At 39.6% G+C, this 20,207-nt stretch overlaps 1 protein-coding gene across 1 annotated transcript in view; it reads right to left on the bottom strand.

The window, feature by feature from the left end:
* Positions 1 to 585: 585 nt before the first annotated feature.
* Positions 586 to 20,207, bottom strand: part of GLE1 (GLE1 RNA export mediator) — a 241,962-nt gene continuing 222,340 nt past the window's right edge. The window contains exons 15-16 of the mRNA XM_053695875.1: positions 6,493 to 6,556; positions 586 to 3,022 (exon numbers count right to left, since the gene is read on the bottom strand). Of these exons, the coding sequence (XP_053551850.1) occupies positions 2,954 to 3,022; positions 6,493 to 6,556 (133 nt within the window). The 3' untranslated portion in view covers positions 586 to 2,953. The remainder of the gene's footprint in view (positions 3,023 to 6,492; positions 6,557 to 20,207) is intronic.

The following is a 20,207-nucleotide window of genomic DNA, read 5'->3' as shown; positions in this document are numbered from 1 at the left end:
CGATTTAGCCCAGAAAAAGTCTACAGTCTTAATAAGCCCTTGTGAAGCCCTTATTTACTATCTTAATAAACATGGCTTACCGGATCCCATAGGGAAAATGACAGCTTCCAGCATTACATCGTCTTGTTAGAATGTGTCATACCTCAAGCAGCAAGAGACTGCTCACTGTTCCCCCAACTGAAGTTAATTCCTCTCAACAGTCCTGTGTGGAACAGCCATGGATTTTAGTAACGGTTGCTAAAATCATTTTCCTCATACAAACAGAAATCTTCATCTCTTTTCTGTTTCTGAGTAAATAGTACGTACCAGCACTATTTTAAAATAACAAACTCTTGATTGAATAATAAAAACTACAGTTAAACACTAAAAAAACTCTAAGCCATCTCCGTGGAGATGTTGCCTGTACAACGGCAAAGAGAATGACTGGGGTAGGCGGAGCCTAGGAGGGATCATGTGACCAGCTTTGCTGGGCTCTTTGCCATTTCCTGTTGGGGAAGAGAATATCCCACAAGTAAGGATGACGCCGTGGACCGGACACACCTATGTTGGAGAAATATAGCATAATGCAAACCAGCCAGCCAAGGATAGTGTCAAAAAGTTTTTTTTTATTAAAATATACATTTTATACACAAACTCTTCAGTTTAGTTCATTGTAGCCAATATGTGGTTGTCCCCAAGTTGGACAGACAAGTAGCTGTCACATAATTTAATCTATCTAATTAAACTGAGCCATTTTGATTTTCTCTTTAATGGGACAGTAAAATTTCCAGCGCTATCTGAATCATGAATGTTTAAACAACATTCCATTTTAGTTATATTAGCAAATTACTTATCTTGGTATTCTTTGTTGAAGAGTAAATCTACAGTTTCATAGGAACTCATGAGCATGCACGTGTCTGGTACTCTAAGGCAGCAGTGTTGGCCCAGTGTATAACAGCTACAAACAGGGTTGCAAAACACTGCTGCCTTACTCAAACTATGCAGATTTACTCTTCAACCAAGGATAGCAAGAGAACAAAACAAATTTTAGGAGTAAATTGGAAATTTGTTTAAAATGACATTCTCTAACTGACCCAGTAAAGTGTAATTTGAGCTTTACTGTCCCTTCAAAGATAAAATCCAATAACATCTCTCATGGTAACAAACATCTAGTAAATCTGTAAGGTACTTTGCATGTGACATTGGATAAAAAAAGTATGTGCTCTCCCTCTGTTCTAGGAAATGTTGGTACCTAGATATAAAGTAAAGGGACAGTGTACTGTGTTATACCATTTGCGTTTTATGTACTGATTATTTTCAGTATAGGTGGTGGTTTCAAGAGCTATTTTTTACATGGCAAAATAACGGTGAAAAAGCCATTTGTTAATAAATTATAGTAACAAAATTCAGATATAGCGGCGTCTTTATACAATTCTCTTATTTGATGCATTCTCTTGGTATCATTTGTTGAAATGTATATCTAGGCAGGCTCAGGAGCAGCAATGCATTAGTAGGAGCTAGCTACCGATTGGTGGGTGCACATATATGCCTCGTTAGTGGCTCACTCAGGTAACTCCTAGTAGCACATTGCTGATCCTTCAACAAAGGATACTAAGAGAATGAAGCAGATTTGATAACAAGTCAGTTGGAAAGTTGTTTAAAACGGTGGATTTCATGTCCCTTTAATACACTTCAGCAGGTATTTACGGTACACGTCCCTTTAATTCTAATAAAAGAAGAGACCAACATGCAGTAGGGAGCTATCTTCTTCTGAGCTAAACTAATCGGGGCAGTAGGATTTTTATATATTCCAGGGGATAGCAAGTATATTACTTATTGTAAAAACAACGGTTACAAATAAACCCCTTGTGTGTCAGGGGAACAGCACATACAAGGAGTACATAGTAGTAACGACAAAATGTGTTCACTGACGAAACAAAGCAAATGAACAAATACCGCTGTTCATTCATTTGAATGTTTCCTTAATTTGTTTCTATATTATGGAAAGAATTAAAGGGCCATGATACCCAAATGATAAATCACTGTAAAAAGCTGACTAGAAAATATCACCTGAGTATCTCTATGTAAATAAAAAAGTTATTTTACCTCAAAATTTCCTCAGCTCACCGGAGTAAGTGCTGTGTAAAAAAATATCTTAGTTACTACCAAGCTGCAGGGAAAAAAAAAAAAGGAGGAAGAAATGAACAGCAGCCAATCAGCATCAGCAGTGCTGAGGTCAAACTCTTTTACTGTGATCTCATGAGATTTCATAGTAAACTTCCTTAAAGTGAACGTAAACTTTGGTGAATGAAAGCCGTTTTTTAAAAATACTATTAAAAACAGGGGCACTTTCATTAATCAAAGTTTACAAAGCAGCCATTTTGTTAAAAAAAATACATTTTTTTTCTTTTCACTGCTACAGCAGCTTCCCCCACCTAGAGATCCTCTATTCACACGTCAATGTGTGCATGAGGCTCGCTCCCTTGCATGTCCCGGGACAAGCATACCGATTGGCTGCTTAAAGTCCTGTACAATGGGAGTGAATACTTAGGACATTTTGAGGTAAAATGTCTTTCTTTTTAACATAGAGATATTCAGGTGATATTTTACAGTCCACTTTTTACAGCTATGCTGCATCACTTTCATGTGCCTCAACATTTGAGTATCATGTCCCGAATAAAGAAATGAAGGGCCATATCTTCATTTAGCTCAGGTCTAACCTCAAAACGTTTTAGCCTTGATTACTTCATGCTGATTCACAATAGAAAGTTTAGAGTTAAAACACCATTGTATTTCTATTCCTGGTGATCAGGCAGACATGTGCGGCTGCTGAAAGTATTAGATTGTTCACAACCTAAAGCCATTTTTAATAATAAAAAAAAATCTCCGGTGATAAAAGGGTCTGACACAATTAGCTGAAAACCGTGTTCTATTCAGGTTGTCTGGGCAGAAACGTATAACATCCGGTTTATGATCATCTCCTCCAGAACGACGGCTCCAAATACCCTTTAGGGAGAGGGATTTCTTTATGCTGAAATGTGACCTGTAACCGAAACAAGTGTCAAATCAGAACCATGTTCTAAATGAGTATGGGGAGGAACTGCACACGTACATACAAAAGCAGCATGCATACCTAGGTATCAGGAGCAGCAATGCACTTCTGAGAGCTTGGTGCCGAGTGGTGGTTGCACATGAATGTCTTATTTGCTCATTTGATGTGCTCAGCTAGCTCACAGTATTGCATTGCTGCTATAGAGCTGACTTTAATCCCTGCACATGGGTTAAACACATACAGAAACATAAATGTGTGAAAATACTGTGCTCTAGTGTTATAGGCAAGCAATGCTACCGTGCGCTAGTGTTATAGGCAAGCAATACTACCGTGCTCTAGTGTTATAGGCAAGCAATACTACCGTGCTCTAGTGCTATAGGCAAGCAATACTACCGTGCGCTAGTGCTATAGGCAAGCAATGCTACCGTGCGCTAGTGTTATAGGCAAGCAATACTACCGTGCTCTAGTGTTATAGGCAAGCAATACTACCGTGCTCTAGTGCTATAGGCAAGCAATACTACCGTGCGCTAGTGCTATAGGCAAGCAATACTACCGTGCTCTAGTGCTATAGGCAAGCAATACTACAGTGCTCTAGTGTTATAGGCAAGCAATACTACTGTGCTCTAGTGCTATAGGCAAGCAGTGCTACCGTGCGCTAGTGCTATAGGCAAGCAATACTACCGTGCTCTAGTGTTATAGGCAAGCAATACTACCGTGCTCTAGTGTTATAGGCAAGCAATACTACCGTGCTCTAGTGTTATAGGCAAGTAATACTACCGTGCTCTAGTGTTATAGGCAAGCAATACTACTGTGCTCTAGTGCTATAGGCAAGCAATACTACCGTGCGCTAGTGTTATAGGCAAGCAGTGCTACCGTGCGCTAGTGTTATAGGCAAGCAATACTACTGTGCGCTAGTGTTATAGGCAAGCAATGCTACCGTGCTCTAGTGTTATAGGCAAGCAATACTACTGTGCGCTAGTGTTATAGGCAAGCAGTGCTACCGTGTGCTAGTGTTATAGGCAAGCAATACTACCGTGCTCTAGTGCTATAGGCAAGCAGTGCTACCGTGCTCTAGTGCTATAGGCAAGCAATACTACCGTGCTCTAGTGCTATAGGCAAGCAATACTACTGTGCTCTAGTGCTATAGGCAAGCAATGCTACCGTGCTCTAGTGTTATAGGCAAGCAATACTACCGTGCTCTAGTGCTATAGGCAAGCAGTGCTACCGTGCGCTAGTGTTATAGGCAAGCAATGCTACTGTGCGCTAGTGTTATAGGCAAGCAATACTACCGTGCGCTAGTGCTATAGGCAAGCAATACTACCGTGCGCTAGTGCTATAGGCAAGCAATACTACCGTGCTCTAGTGTTATAGGCAAGCAATACTACTGTGCGCTAGTGTTATAGGCAAGCAATGCTACCGTGCTCTAGTGTTATAGGCAAGCAATACTACCGTGCGCTAGTGTTATAGGCAAGCAATACTACCGTGCTCTAGTGCTATAGGCAAGCAATGCTACCGTGCTCTAGTGCTATAGGCAAGCAATACTACCGTGCGCTAGTGCTATAGGCAAGCAATACTACCGTGCGCTAGTGCTATAGGCAAGCAATACTACCGTGCTCTAGTGTTATAGGCAAGCAATACTACTGTGCGCTAGTGTTATAGGCAAGCAATGCTACCGTGCTCTAGTGTTATAGGCAAGCAATACTACTGTGCGCTAGTGTTATAGGCAAGCAATACTACCGTGCTCTAGTGCTATAGGCAAGCAATGCTACCGTGCGCTAGTGTTATAGGCAAGCAATGCTACCGTGCTCTAGTGCTATAGGCAAGCAATGCTACCGTGCGCTAGTGCTATAGGCAAGCAATACTACCGTGCGCTAGTGCTATAGGCAAGCAATACTACCGTGCGCTAGTGCTATAGGCAAGCAATACTACCGTGCTCTAGTGCTATAGGCAAGCAATACTACCGTGCTCTAGTGTTACATGCAAGCAATAATAACATGGATCATACTACTGATGGTGCACATCTTTCTATAAGCTTTACTCCTGTATAAGATCATAATGACTGAAGCTCTCTGTACCACGCCCCATCAGTATCTCACTAGGCAACTATAAGCCTGCAGCTCTATGCTTTGGTTGAAGCCGCCAAAAGGGCCAGAAACTAAGAGTTTTGTGATTTTATGAAGTGAGCATGCATAATTTAAATGGATATGAAACCCAAAACTTTTCTTTGATCATTCCAATAGACGCAGTGTTTCCCAACCGCGGTCCTCAAGTACCCCCAACAGTCCTGGTTTTCCTTATAGCTTAAAAGGACATGAGACCCACATTTTTTCTTTCATGATTTAGACAGAGCATGCAATTTTAAACAGCTTCCTAATTTACTTCTATTATCTAATTTGCTTCATTCTCTTGATATTCTTTGCTGAAAAGCATATCTAGATATGCTCAGTAGCTGCCGATTGGTAGCTGCAATTAGATGCCTCATGTGATTGGCTCACCCATGTGCATTGCTATTTCTTCAACATAGCATATCTGAAGAATGAAGCAAATTAGATAATAGAAGTAAATTGAAATGTTGTTTAAAATTGTATTCTCTATCTGAATCATGACAGAAAAATGTTGGGTTTAGTGTCCCTTTAAAGGGCCACTAAACCCAAAATCTTTCTTTCATGATTCAGATAGAGAATAGAAATTTAAACAACATTACAATTTACTTCCATAATTTATTTTGCTTAATTTTTTAAATATCCTTATTTGAAGAAAAAGCAATGCATATGGTGAGCCAATCACATGATGCCTCTATGTGCAGCAACCAATCAGCAGCTAGTGAGCATATCTAGATATGCTTTTCATCAAAGAATATCAAGATAATAAAACAAATTAGATAATATAAGTAAATTAGAAAGATGTTTAACATTGCATTCTCTTTCTAAATCATAAAAGAAAAAATGTGGCTGGCATGTCCCTTTAAGTAGAGCACAGATGAAATCAGCTGATGGATGAGAGCAGGGTAGTTACTGATCAGCTGATTACTTCACCTGTGCACCGGTTCAGTTATAATGAAAACCAGGCCTGTTGGGGGTACTTGAGGACCGCAGTTGGGAAGCACTGCGATAGAACATGAGATTTTTAATAACTTTCTAATTTACTTCTATTACCAATTTTTCTTCGTTCTCGTGATATTTTGTTTTAAAGCAGGGATGTATGCTCAGGAACGTGCACGTAATATTTCCTGCCATGAAGGGCTCCAGATGCTACCTGGGTATCCCTTCAACACAGAATATAATGGGAATGAAACAAACTTAATAGAAGTAAATTGGAAACTCATTTTTTGATTTTATTTATTAAATGGTATGTTCTGTCTGAACCACAATTTTTTTTTTGGGGGGGGGGGGGGTCAAAAAAACACAACAGCTAAAAACTTTTGAAAATGATACAATTTAACAGAGATCTGAAGAACCCACCCGCAGGAACTCTCTTAGTCGATTGACTGCCCCCATCTGTGTAGAGTCAACGTTCATCTCAATCCTACAGAAAATAAACATATGACGATTAGTCACATTACAGCAACACGAGCTTCATATGCTACACTAAAGGTCACAATAAAAACACTTTATGCTTACCTGATAAATTCCTTTCTTTCTTGGTGGTAAGAATCCACAAAATCCTTACTCGTGGGAATTTACTTCCTGGCAACCAGGAGGAGACAAAGAGACCCCACAACAAAGCTTTAAAGGGACAGTCTACACCAGAATTGTTAGTTTAAAAAGATAGATAATCCCTTTATTACCCATTCCCTAGTTTTGCATAACCAACACAGTTATATAAATACACTTTTTACCTCTGTGATTACCTTGTATCTAACCCTTTGCAAACTGCCCCCTTATTTCAGTTCTTTTGACAGACATCCATTTTAGCCAATCAGAACTGGCTCACCTGAACTCCACGTGTGTGAGCACAGTGTTATCTATATGACACACATGAACTAACATTCTCTAGTGGTGAAAAACTGTCAAAATGTCCTGAGAGAAGAGGTGGCCTTCAAGATCTAAGAAAATTGCATATAAACCTCCTAGGTTTAGCTTTCAACTAGGAACACCAAGAGAACAAAGCAAAATTGGTGATAAAAGTAAATTGGAAAATTGTTTAAAATTACATTCTCTATCTGAATCATGAAAGTTTATTTTGGACTAGACTGTCCCTTTAAATATCTCTCCCACTTCCCTCTCTCTCCCAGTAATACGCATATTTAAGGAAAAGGAGAAGAAAAATAGTAGGGTAAAGAGGTGAAAACTATAACTGCCGTCAACCAATAAAAAAACATAATTTATGTAAGAACTTACCTGATAAATTCCTTTCTTTCATATTAGCAAGAGTCTATGAGCTAGTGACGTATGGGATATACATTCCTACCAGGAGGGGTAAAGTTTCCCAAACCTTAAAATGCCTATAAATACACCCCTCACCACACCCACAAATCAGTTTAACGAATAGCCAAGAAGTGGGGTGATAAAAAAGGAGCGAAAGCATAAAAAAATTTAAGGAATTGGAATAATTGTGATTTATACAAAAAAATAATAACCACCACAAAAAAAGGGTGGGTCTCATGGACTCTTGCTAATATGAAAGAAAGGAATTTATCAGGTAAGTTCTTACATAAATTATGTTTTCTTTCATGTAATTAGCAAGAGTCCATGAGCTAGTGACGTATGGGATAGTAGATACCCAAGATGTGGAACTTCCACGCAAGAGTCACTAGAGAGGGAGGGATAAAATAAAGACAGCCAATTCCGCTGAAAAAAATAATCCACAACCCAAATCAAAAAGTTTTAATCTTATAATGAAAAAAACTGAAATTATAAGCAGACAAATCAAACAGAAACAGCTGCCTGAAGTACTTTTCTACCAAAAACTGCTTCAGAAGAAGAAAACACATCAAAATGGTAGAATTTAGAAAAAGTATGCAAAGAAGACCAAGTTGCTGCTTTGCAAATCTGATCAACAGAAGCTTCATTCCTAAAAGCCCAGGAAGTAGAGACTGACCTAGTAGAATGAGCCGTAATTCTTTGAGGCAGGGACTTACCCGACTCCACATAAGCATGATGAATCAAAGACTTTAACCAAGCCGCCAAAGAAATGGCAGAAGCCTTCTGGCCTTTCCTGGAACCAGAAAAGATAACAAATAGACTAGAAGTCTTTCTAAAACCTTTAGTAGCTTCAACATAATATTTTAAAGCTCTAACTACATCCAACGAATGTAATGACCTTTCCTTAGAATTCTTAGGATTAGGACATAATGAAGGGACAACAATTTCTCTACTAATGTTGTTAGAATTCACAACCTTAGGCAAAAATTTAAATGAAGTCCGCAACACCGCCTTATCCTGATGAAAAATCAGAAAAGGAGATTCACAAGAAAGAGCAGATAACTCAGAGACTCTTCTGGCAGAAGAGATAGCTAAAAGGAACAATACTTTCCAGGAAAGTAATTTAATGTCCAGAGAATGCATAGGCTCAAACGGAGGAGCCTGTAAAGCTGACAAAACCAAATTAAGACTCCAAGGAGGAGAGATTGGCTTAATGACAGGTTTGATACGTACCAAAGCCTGTACAAAACAACGAATATCAGGAAGATGAGCAATCTTTCTGTGAAAAAGAACAGAAAGAGCAGATATTTGTCCTTTCAAGGAATTTGCAGACAAACCTTTATCCAAACCATCCTGAAGAAATTGTAAAATTCTAGGAATTCTGAAAGAATGCCAGGAGAATTTATGAGAAGAACACCAAGAGATGTAAGTCTTCCAAACCCGATAATAAATCTTCCTAGAGACAGATTTTTGAGCTTGTAACATAGTATTAATCACTGAGTCAGAGAAACCTCTATGACTAAGAATTAAGCGTTCAATTTCCATATCTTCAAATTTAATGATTTGAGATCCTGATGGAAAAAAGGACCTTGAGATAGAAGGTCTGGTCTTAACGGAAGAGTCCAAGGTTGGCAACTGGCCATCCGAACAAGATCCGCAAACCAAAACCTGTGTGGCCATGCTGGAGCCACTAGCAGTACACATGAGCGCTCCATTAGAATTTTGGAGATTACTTTCGGAAGAAGAACTAGAGGCGGAAAGATATAAGCAGGATGATAATTCCAAGGAATTGATAACGCATCCACTGCTTCCGCCTGAGGATCCCGAGATCTGGATAGATACCTGGGAAGTTTCTTGTTCAGATGAGAGGCCATCGGATCTATTTCTGGGAGACCCCAGATTTGTACAATCTGTTGAAAAAACTCTGGATGAAGAGACCATTCGCCCGGATGTAACATCTGGCGACTGAGATAATCCGCTTCCCAATTGTCTACACCTGGGCTGTGAACCGCAGAAATTAGACAGGAGCTGGATTCCGCCCATACCAGTATCCGAGATACTTCTCTCATAGCTTGAGGACTGTGAGTCCCACCTTGATGATTGACATATGCCACGGTCGTGACATTGTCTGTTTGAAAACAAATAAACGATTCTCTCTTTAGAAGAGGCCAGAACTGAAGAGCTCTGAAAATCGCACAGAGTTCCAAAATGTTGATTGGTAATCTCGCCTCCTGAGATTCCCAAACCCCCTGCGCCGTCAGAGATCCCCATACAGCTCTCCAACCTGAAAGACTCGCATCTGTTGAGATCACAGTCCAGGTTGGACGAACAAAAGAGGCCCCTTGAATTAAACGATGGTGATCCATCCACCAAGTTGGAGATGATCGAACATTGGGATTTAATGATATTTTTTGTGATATCCTTGTATAATCCCTGCACCACTGGTTCAGCATACAAAGCTGAAGTGGTCTCGTATGAAAACGAGCAAAAGGGATCGCGTCCGAAGCAGCAGTCATGAGACCTAAAATCTCCATGCATAATGCTACCGAAGGGAACAATTGAGACTGAAGGTTTCGACAGGCTGAAACCAATTTCAAACGTCTCTTTTCTGTCAGAGACAAAGACATGGACACTGAATCTATTTGGAAACCTAAAAAGGTTACTCTTGTCTGAGGAATCAAAGAACTTTTTGGTAAATTGATCCTCCAACCATGTCTTTAAAGAAACAACACAAGTTGATTCGTGTGAGATTCTGCAGAATGTAAAGACTGAGCAAGTACCAAGATATCGTCCAAATAAGGAAATACCGCAATACCCTGTTCTCTGATTACAGAGAGAAGGGCACCTAGAACCTTCAAAAAGATCCTTGGCGCAGTTGCTAGACCGAATGGAAGGGCAATAAACTGGTAATGCTTGTCTAGAAAAGAGAATCTCAGAAACTGGTGGTGATCTGAGTGAATAGGAATATGCAGGTATGCATCCTGTAAGTCTATTGTTGACATATAATGCCCTTGCTGAACAAAAGGCAGAATAGTTCTTATAGTCACCATTTTGAATGTTGGTATCCTTACATATCGATTCAATATTTTTAAATCCAGAACTGGTCTGAAAGAATTCTCTTTCTTTGGCACAATGAATAGATTTGAATAAAACCCCAGACCCTGTTCCAGAACTGGAACTGGCATAATTACCCCAGCTAACTCTAGGTCTGAAACACATTTCAGAAACGCCTGAGATTTCACTGGGTTTACCGGAATGCGTGAGAGAAAAAATCTTCTCACAGGTGGTCTTACCTTGAAACCTATTCTGTACCCTAGAGAAACAATGTTCTGAATCCAAAGATTGTGAATCGAATTGCTCCAAACATCTTTGAAAAATCTTAACCTGCCCCCTACCAGCTGCGCTGGAATGAGGGCCGCACCTTCATGCGGATTTAGGAGCAGGTTTTGACTTTCTGAAAGGCTTGGATTTATTCCAGACTGGATTAGGTTTCCAACCAGAAACCGTTCCTTTAGGAGAAGGGTCGGGCTTTTGCTCTCTATTTTGACGAAAGGAACGAAAATGATTAGCAGCCCTAAAATTACTTTTGGATTTTTTGCCCTGGGGCAAAAAGGCACCCTTCCCTCCAGTAACAGTTGAAATTATCGAATCTAACTGAGAACCAAACAACTTATTACCTTGGAAGGAGAGAGAAAGCAAAGTTGACTTAGAAGTCATATCTACATTCCAAGATTTAAGCCATAAAGCTCTTCTGGCTAAAATAGCTAAAGACATATATCTGACATCAATTCTAATGATATCAAATATGGCATCACAGACAAAGTTATTAGCATGTTGAAGAAGTTTAACAATGCTATATGCATTATGATCTGTTACTTGTTGCGCTAAAGTCTCCAACCAAAAAGTTGAAGCTGCAGCAACATCAGCCAAAGATATAGCAGGTCTGAGTAAATTGCCTGAACATAAATAAGCTTTTCTTAAAAAAGATTCAATCTTTCTATCTAAAGGATCTTTAAACAAAGTACTATCTGCCATAGGAATAGCAGTACGTTTAGCAAGGGTAGAGATAGCTCCATCGACTTTAGGGATTTTATCCCAAAACTCCAATCTATCAGATGGCACAGGGTACAATTTCTTAAACCTTGGAGAAGGAGTAAATGAAGTACCCAAACTATCCCATTCCCTAGCAATCACCTCTGAGATAGCATCAGGAACTGGAAAAACTTCCGGAATTAACACATGAGGCTTATAAACCGAATTTAAACGTTTAGCAGTTTTAGTATCAGGAGGACTGGATTCCTCAATATCTAATGCAATCCAAACTTCTTTTAGTAATGAACGAATAAACTCCATTTTAAATAAATATGAGGATTTATCAGAATCAATATCTGTAGTAGAATCTTCTGATCCAGAAAAAACCTCATCAGAATCAGATAAGTCAGAATGATGACGGTCACCTACAAACTCATCTGAGATGTGAGAAGTCTTGAAAGACCTTTTACGTTTATTGGAAGGAGGAATAACAGACAGAGCCTTCCTAATAGAGTTAGAAACAAATTCTTTTACATTAACAGGAACATCCTGAACATTAGATGTTGAAGGAACAACAACAGGTAAAGGATTATTACTAATGGAGACACCATCAGCATTGGAAAGTTTATCATGACAACTTTCACAAACTACAGCTGGAGGAATAGATACCACAAGTTTACAACATATGCACTTAACTTTGGTAGGACCAGCATCAGGCAACGTCTGTTCATAAGTAGATTTTGATCCAGGGTCGGGATGAGACATCTTGCAATATGTAATAGAAAAAACAACATATAAAGCAAAATTATCAAATTCCTTAAATGACAGTTTCTGGAATGGGAAAGAATGCAAAAAAAAATAAGCTTCTAGCAACCAAAAGCAATGAAGAGAAATGTTTAAATAATGTGAGTAAAAGAGACGCCCCACTTTTTTGGTGCAAAAAAATGTCTAAATACGCATGCGTAATAGAATACAACTTCCGGTAAAAAATTACTGCGCTGGAAGTGACGAGAATTTTTAGCGCCAAAAAAAGAACGCACCAAAAAATATCAAAATAAAAAGGAACATTTTCCGCCCCGCGAGCTTAACAGCACGCAGGAAAAAAAAGGCCAAATGAAAAAATTTTTAAGGTAAGAAAAAATAAATGCATTATCCAAATAATGAAACTGACAGTCTGAAAATAAGGAATACCGTTTATCCTGAATCAAGGCAAATATAAGTTTATAGACATATATTTAGAACTTTACATATAAAGTGCCCAACCATAGCGCAGAGTGTCACAAAGAATAAGACATACTTACCCCAGGACACTCCTCCACATAAAGCGGATAGCCAAACCAGTACTGAAACGAGAATCAGTAGAGGTAATGGTATATAAAAGAGTATATCGTCGATCTGAAAAGGGAGGTAGGAGAAGAAATCTCTACGACCGATAACAGAGAGCCTATGAAAAAGATCCCCTAGAGGTAGACCATTGTTCTCGAATAGGCAATACTCTCTTCACATCCCTCTGACATTCGCTGCACTCTGAGAGGAAAACCGGGCTTCAACCTGTTGCAAAGCGCATATCAACGTAGAATCTAAGCACAAACTTACTTCACCACCTCCACGGGAGGCAAAGTTTGTAAAACTGAATTGTGGGTGTGGTGAGGGGTGTATTTATAGGCATTTTAAGGTTTGGGAAACTTTGCCCCTCCTGGTAGGAATGTATATCCCATACGTCACTAGCTCATGGACTCTTGCTAATTACATGAAAGAAAGGGGCAGGTTTGTGGACCCTTACTACCAAGAAAGAAAGAAATTTATCAGGTAAGCATAAATTATGTTTTCTTTCTAGGTGGTAAGAGTCCACAAAATCCTTACTCAAGACTCAAGGGCTTCAGAAACAGCTGTTTGCAAGGGAGTCTTAAACCCTTAGAAAGAGATCCCCAGTAAGTTCATAAAGATATTGAAGTATAATCTTGGTTAGGTCAAGCTTAAGAGAGCACTTGGTGTTCCCAACCCTTCAGGTTGAAAACTAAAAATTTGTAATGTCCCAGAGGAGCTTCCAAAACCTCTGAAACAACCTACTAGAAGCACATAGGCAGAAGGAAGAATTTCGACTATAAGATAGTACAGATACAAGCAATACTAAGTTGGGAAGGGCAAAAAGAACCCCCCTGTCTGCCAACTGAATTTAAGTACTCCTAAGAAACACATTTATCTGAGGTGTGAGAGAACTCTTGGAAACACTTTGCTTCCTTCGCAAACATGGTTAACTTCTCTGTGGGAGAGATTGCTAAAGATAAAGATGGAGCTTGAACCAAGACATCATCCAGGTACGGAGCCACTGGTATTCCCTGGAGATAAATTACCGATAAAAGAGTTCCCAGCACCTTGGTAAAGATTATGGGTGCCATGTCTAACACGAAGGGCAGAGCTATGAATTGGTAATGTTTGTAAAAGCAAAACTTAGATATTGAAGGTGGTCTCGTTGGAAAGGAATGGGAAGGTAGCGACCTTGAGATACCAAGGAAAGAGTTGATCTGATGGTTTCCATCTTCAAAGATGGTACCCGTAGAAATTTGTTTAAAATCTTTAGATCCACTATTGGGTGATATGCGCCCTCCTTTCTAGGAACTATGAAAAGAGTTGAATAAAACCCTTTTCCCTGATCCTTGAGCGGAATTGGGGTAATAACTACCATGTTATCCAGATTCTTTACACACTGAAAAAAGGCTAATCTCTTTTCTGGCCTTTTTGAGATGTGAAACAGAATAAACCTTTACTTTTGGAGGTCTGGATCTGAAACCGAAGCGGTATCCCTGGGACACTATCTCTCTATCACCCAGTAATCCTGAACAGACTAAATCAAAGACTCTTGAAAACGGCTTAGTCGTCCCCCTACCAGAGACAAGTCTCAATCTGGGGCCACACCCTCATGTGGTCTTTGAATCAGAGGAACACTTCTTGTGCTGTTTGGATTCCCTTGAGTCTAGACTTCTTGTCCTGAGGTAAGAAGGCACTGTGGAAATAATGTCCAAACCTGGACCGAATAAATTATTTCCTTTAAATGATAAAATCAACAGTCTGGGCTTTGGAAACCATGTCCGCAGATCATGACTTAAAGGGAGATGGTTTTTTTTGCCTTTTATTTTACAGTGCTCATACATCAGCCTCTTGTGCGTAGACATTCTATTCGCCGTAAGCAAATATGCGTGCACACTATATATGCATAAGCCCCAAGCTTGCACAGTTTGTACAAATTAGCACCCACCAGACAGTGTATACAAAAAAGCATGGTAACTTTCTAAAATCACCTTAAGGTCGTAGCTAAGTCTGGTGGTCCTGGTGATAGGCAGACACCATTTGGGGCTCCGGACATATAATCTAACAGGTCAGTGTGAGACCCGAACCAGGAACTAGGCGGAGATACGATGAGAGACGATCAGGTGCAGTAAAGCCCATTGCATGGATAACTACACCCAAAAAAAAAAAATGCATGTCCACCTCGTATTGTTGTCTGGCTATAACCATGCTCTCCCTTGTAGAGCTCCACCAGTTTCACTGCAGATCACGTCCTACGGTACAAGTGACCATGCCCATTTGTTGGAGCTTTCCCGCCTACAAGCTCTCTCGGACACACACACACACACACACACACACACACACACACACACACTGTAGTTAAAAAAAGAAAAAAAACATTTCGGTTTCGTTTCGGTTTTTGGCCAGGGGCATCCAGAAGTTTCGGGATCGGTTTCGGTCCAGAATTTCCATTTCGGTGCATCCCTATAAAACATAATTTATGTAAGAACTTACCTGATAAATTCATTTCTTTCATATTGGCAAGAGTCCATGAGCTAGTGACATATGGGATATACAATCCTACCAGGAGGGGCAAAGTTTCCCAAACCTCAAAATGTCTATAAATACACCCCTCACCACACCCACAATTCAGTTTAACGAATAGCCAAGCAGTGAGGTGATAAAGAAAGGAGTAGAAAGCATCAACAAAGGAAATTTGGAAATAATTGTGCTTTATACAAAAAATCATAACCACCATAAAAAGGGTGGGCCTCATGGACTCTTGCCAATATGAAAGAAATGAATTTATCAGGTAAGTTCTTACATAAATTATGTTTTCTTTCATGTAATTGGCAAGAGTCCATGAGCTAGTGACATATGGGATATCAATGCCAAAGAGGTGGATCTCCACTCAAGAGTCACTAGAGAGGGAGGGAATAAAAAATAAAAACAGCCATATTTCGCTGAAAAAATTAATCCACAACCCAAAAAAATAAGTTTATTTTCATTTTTGAAAGAAAAAAACTTAAAAAGTGTCAGTAAACCTAAAAATAATGTTATATAATTCTGCACATAGTGCAGAATTATATAACATTATTTTACTGCTATAGTAATAAAACCCTTTTTTCCCTTTTAATATTTAAAAAACATGCCGCTTTTACAGACCCGCTCTCTGCTCTCTGCTGAGCGGGTCTGTTTTTTTTAGTCAGCGCATCGGGCCAGCTGTATAGTCACAGACCGGCCCGACCGCGCCATAAGATTAAGTGCAGCTCGCTCCTGTGACAGGAGCGAGCTGCACTTAATCTTATGGCGCGGTCGGGCCGGTCTGTGACTATACAGCTGGCCCGATGCGCTGACTAAAAAAAACAGACCCGCTCAGCAGAGAGCAGGTCTGTAAAAGCGGCATGTTTTTTAAATATTAAAAGGGAAAAAAGGGTTTTATTACTATAGCAGTAAAATAATGTTATATAATTCTGCACTATGTGCAGAATTCTATAACATTATTTTTTAGGTTTACTGTCCCTTTAAATCAAAAGCAGAAGAATCAAACTGAAACAGCTGCCTGAAGAACTTTTCTACCAAAAACTGCTTCCGAAGAAGCAAATACATCAAAATGGTAGAATTTAGTAAATGTATGCAAAGAGGACCAAGTTGCCGCTTTGCAAATCTGATCAACTTAAGCTTCATTCTTAAAAGCCCACGAAGTGGAGACTGATCTAGTAGAATGAGCTGTAATTCTCTGAGGCGGGGCCTGACCCGACTCCAAATAAGCTTGATGAATCAAAAGTTTCAACCAAGAAGCCAAGGAAATAGCAGAAGCCTTCTGACCTTTCCTAGGACCAGAAAATAAAACAAATAGACTGGAAGTCTTCCTGAAATCTTTAGTAGCTTCCACATAATATTTCAAAGCTCTTACCACATCCAAAGAATGTAAGGATCTTTCCAAAGAATTCTTAGGATTAGGACACAAGGAAAGGACAACAATTTCTCTACTAATGTTGTTAGAATTCACAACCTTAGGTAAAAATTTAAAAGAAGTCTGCAAAACTGCCTTATCCTGATGAAAAAAATCAGAAAAAGAGACTCACAAGAAAGAGCAGATAACTCAGAAACTCTTCTAGCAGAAGAGATGGCCAAAAGGAACAACACTTTCCAAGAAAGTAGTTTAATGTCCAAAGAGTGCATAGGTTCAAATGGAGGAGCCTGTAAAGCCTTCAGAACCAAATTAAGACTCCAAGGAGGAGAAATTGATTTAATAACAGGCTTAATACGAACTAAAGCCTGTACAAAACAGTGTATATCAGGAAGTATAGCAATCTTTCTGTGAAATAAAACAGAAAGAGCGGAGATTTGTCCTTTCAAGGAACTGCAAACAAACCCTTATCCAAACTATCCTGAAGAAACTGTAAAATTCTAGGAATTCTAAAAGAATGCCAGAATTTATGAGAACACCATGAAATGTAAGTCTTCCAAACTCTATAATAAATCTTTCTAGAGGCAGATTTTTGAGCTTGTAACATAGTATTAATCACTGAGTCAGAGAAACCTCTATGACTTAGTAATAAGCGTTCAATTTCCATACCTTCAAATTTAATGATTTGAGATCCTGATAGAAAAACGGACCTTGAGATAGTAGGTCTGGCCGTAACGGAAGTGGCCAAGGCGGGCAACTGGACATCCGAACCAGATCCACATACCAAAACCTGTGTGGCCATGCTGGAGCCACCAGCAACACAAATGATTGTTCCATGATGATTTTGGAGATCACTCTTGGAAGGAGAACTAGAGGCGGGAAAATGTAAGCAGGATGATAACACCAAGGAAGTGTCAGCGCATCCACTGCTTCCGCCTGAACATCCCTGGACAGGTATCTGGGAAGTTTCTTGTTTAGATGAGAGGCCATGAGATCTATCTCTGGAAAACCCCACATCTGAACAATCTGAGAAAACACATCTGGATGGAGAGACCACTCCCCTGGATGTAAAGTCTGGCGGCTGAGATAATCCGCCTCCCAATTGTCTACACCTGGGATATGCACCGCAGAGATTAGACAGGAGCTGGATTCCGCCCAAACAAGTATCCGAGATACTTCTTTCATAGCTTGGGGACTGTGAGTCCCACCCTGATGATTGACATAAGCCACTGTTGTGATATTGTCTGTCTGAAAACAAATGAACGGTTCTCTCTTTAGCAGAGGCCAAAACTGAAGAGCTCTGAGAATTGCACGGGGTTCTAAAATATTTATTGGTAATCTCGCCTCTTGAGATTTCCAAACCCCTTGTGCTGTCAGAGATCCCCAAACAGCTCCCCAACCTGAAAGACTCGCATCTGTTGTGATCACAGTCCAGGTTGGCCAAACAAAAGAAGCCCCTTGAACTAAACGATGGTGATCTATCCACCATGTCAGAGAGTGTCGTACATTGGGATTCAAGGATATTAATTGTGATATATTTGTATAATCCCTGCACCATTGATTCAGCATACAAAGCTGTAGAGGTCTCATGTGAAAACGAGCAAAGGGGATCGCGTCCGATACTGCAGTCATGAGACCTAAAACTTCCATGCACATAGCCACTGAAGGGAATGACTGAGACTGAAGGAGCCGGCATGCTGCGACCAATTTTAACAGTTTCTTGTCTGTTAGAGACAGAGTCATGGATCTATCTGGAAACCTAAAAAGGTGACCCTTGACTGAGGAATCAAGGAACTTTTTGGTAAATTGATCCTCCAACCATGTCTTTGAAGAAACAACACTAGTTGATTTGTGTGAGATTCTGCAGAATGTAAAGACTGAGCAAGTACCAAAATATCGTCCAAATAAGGAAACACCGCAATACCCCGTTCTCTGATTATAGAGAGTAGGGCACCGAGAACCTTGGAAAAGATTTTTGGAGCTGTCGTTAGGCCAAATGGAAGAGCGACAAATTGGTAATGCTTGTCTAGAAAAGAAAATTTTAGAAACTGATAGTGGTCTGGATGAATCGGAATATGAAGATATGCATCCTGTAAGTCTATCGTGGACATATAATGCCCTTCCTGAACAAAAGGCAGAATAGTCCTTATAGTCACCATTTTGAAAGTTGGCACTCTTACTAAACGATTCAAAATTTTCAGATCCAGAACTGGCCTGAATGAATTTTCTTTCTCTGGGACAATGAATAGATTTGAATAAAACCCCAGACCCTGTGCCTGAAACGGAACTGGTATGATTACCCCTGAAAGCTCCAGGTCTGAAACACACTTTAGAAAAGCCTGAGCCTTTACTGGATTTGCTGGGATGCGTGAGAGAAAAAATCTTCTCACAGGAGGTCTTACTCTGAATCCTATCCGGTACCCTTGAGAGACATTACTCTGAAACCATTGATTTTGGACAGAATCTGCCCAAATGCTTTGGAAGAATCTTAATCTGCCCCCTACCAGCTGAGCTGGAATGAGGGCCGCACCTTCATGCAGACTTGGGGGCTGGCTTTGTTTTCTTAAACAGCTTTGATTTACTCCAACTTGAAGGTTTCCAATTGGAACCAGATTCTTTGGGGGAAGGATTGGGTTTATGTTCCTTTTGTCGAAAGGAACAAAAATTGTTAGAAACTTTAGATTTACCTTTAGGTCTTTTATCCTGAGGCAAAAAACTCCCTTCCCCCCAGTGACAGTTGAAATAATCAAATCCAACTGAGAACCAAATAAATTATTACCTTGGAAAGAAAGAGATGGTAATCTAGACAGATACCATGTCAGCATTCCAATATTTGAGCCACAAAGCTCTTCTAGCTAAAATAGCTAAAGACATTGATTTTCCCAAAACTCCATTCTAACTTCTGGCAAAGGATACAATTTTTTAAACCTTGAAGAAGAGATAAAAAAAGTACCAGTCTATTCCATTCCTTAGAAATCATATCAGAAATAGCATCAGGAACTGGAAAAACCTCTGGAGTAACCACAGGAGGTTTATAAACGGAATTTAAACGTTTACTAGTTTTAGTATCAAGAGGATTAATTTCCTCAATATCCAACAAAATCAACACCTCTCAACAAGGAACGAATATACTCCATTTTAAATAAATAAGTAGATTTGTCAGTGTCAATGTCTGAGGTAGGATCTTCTGAATCAGATAGATCCTCATCAGAGTAGGATAATTCAGTATGTTGTCGGTCATTTGAAATTTCATCAACTTTATGAGAAGTTTTAAAACACCTTTTACGTTTATTAGAAGGCGGGATAGCGGAAAAACCTTCTGAATCGCAACAGCAATAACATTTTTTATATTCACAGGGATATCATGTACATTAGATGTTGAATGAAAACCAGACATTGTACTATTACTGATGGATACATTCTCTGCACGTAAAAGCTTATCATGACAACTACTACATACCACAGTTGGAGATATAAGTTCCAAATTTACAACAGATACACTTAGCTTTGGTAGAACGGTTATCAGGCAACAGGGTTCCAACAGTGGTTTCTGAGACAGGATCATGTCAGGGTACCCGAG

The sequence above is a fragment of the Bombina bombina genome, chromosome 12 (genome assembly GCF_027579735.1).
Source record: "Bombina bombina isolate aBomBom1 chromosome 12, aBomBom1.pri, whole genome shotgun sequence".
NCBI lineage: Eukaryota > Metazoa > Chordata > Amphibia > Anura > Bombinatoridae > Bombina > Bombina bombina.
The sequence above is the reverse complement of the archived record's forward strand: the minus strand, read 5'-3'. Positions and strand labels throughout refer to the sequence as shown.